This window comes from Pundamilia nyererei, unplaced genomic scaffold (genome assembly GCF_000239375.1).
Source record: "Pundamilia nyererei isolate P.nyererei 1_Seehausen unplaced genomic scaffold, PunNye1.0 scaffold00061, whole genome shotgun sequence".
NCBI lineage: Eukaryota > Metazoa > Chordata > Actinopteri > Cichliformes > Cichlidae > Pundamilia > Pundamilia nyererei.
Genome location: NW_005187462.1, coordinates 1402714 through 1403618, shown reverse-complemented (window position 1 = coordinate 1403618; position 905 = coordinate 1402714). Strand labels below are relative to the sequence as shown.

The 905-nt window shown below is 45.2% G+C and overlaps 1 protein-coding gene across 1 annotated transcript in view; it reads right to left on the bottom strand.

Moving 5' to 3' along the window:
• Nucleotides 1-905, bottom strand: part of LOC102209654 (tetraspanin-33) — an 11042-nt gene that overhangs the window by 3395 nt on the left and 6742 nt on the right. The window contains exons 5-8 of the mRNA XM_005735024.2: nt 477-601; nt 327-401; nt 157-252; nt 7-66 (exon numbers count right to left, since the gene is read on the bottom strand). Coding sequence (XP_005735081.1) covers nt 7-66; nt 157-252; nt 327-401; nt 477-601 — 356 coding nt within the window. The remainder of the gene's footprint in view (nt 1-6; nt 67-156; nt 253-326; nt 402-476; nt 602-905) is intronic.

Genomic DNA, 905 nt, shown 5'->3' with positions numbered 1-905 from the left:
GTCCGAACACTCAAAGTAGGCGTTACGGGACCAGTTTTTATAGCTTTCAACTCCACAGCACTGGAACTGCAATCACAGTGAAGCAGAAGCACAGTCATCACAACGGTAAAAAAGAAAGAACAAAAAAGATTTCTGACTCTTAAAACTTGTCTCCACCTTCTTCTGGATGAAGTCAATGGCGTTCTCCAGGTCTTGGTCCTCCCTGTATCGTTCAATTGCCTTCATCATGAGCCTCTCAGTTCTCTCCATCACCTGAAAAACAAGAGAACTGTCACGTTGGTTTGTTTACTGCTTCGGTTTAGTACGATTTCTCGACGTCTTGTTACCGTATCAGTGAAAAAGTATCCCACGAATGCAGCTGCGATCTGCAAGAGTAAAATGGCCACCAGGAGTCCCACAAACTGCAGGACAAATAGGAGCTGATTAGAACAGACGGCCAGAGTCAGAACAAGATAAAAACCAGCACACTGACATACCATCTTCAGCAAGCAGATGGTGTTACGCAGCGCCCCGAAACATCCGAGGAACGTGATGAGGAACATCACAGAGCCGACGACGATCAACAGTAGAGCGGGATCAACCGTCAGGGTGTCAACCACATCTATACACACACATACACACACAGTATATGTTTGCACTTCTATGTTTGTGGATATAAGGGATTTCCAGGACCCTTATCCTGACTTAAAGATGATCATAACACGGACCCGAAACCCAAGTCCTTGAAAAATCTCTTTTAAGGTCTTTCCAAAAGTGAAGACATGGCTAAGTGTCCTCGCTTACCTATTGTTAGCAGAACTTACCCCGACTTAAACCTGATTCCAAAATGGACCCTGGAACCCAAAAGGTCATTTTGGGAATCCTGGAAAAGTCCTTCAAAGTCTGCCTCAGTGCTTTGACCGGGT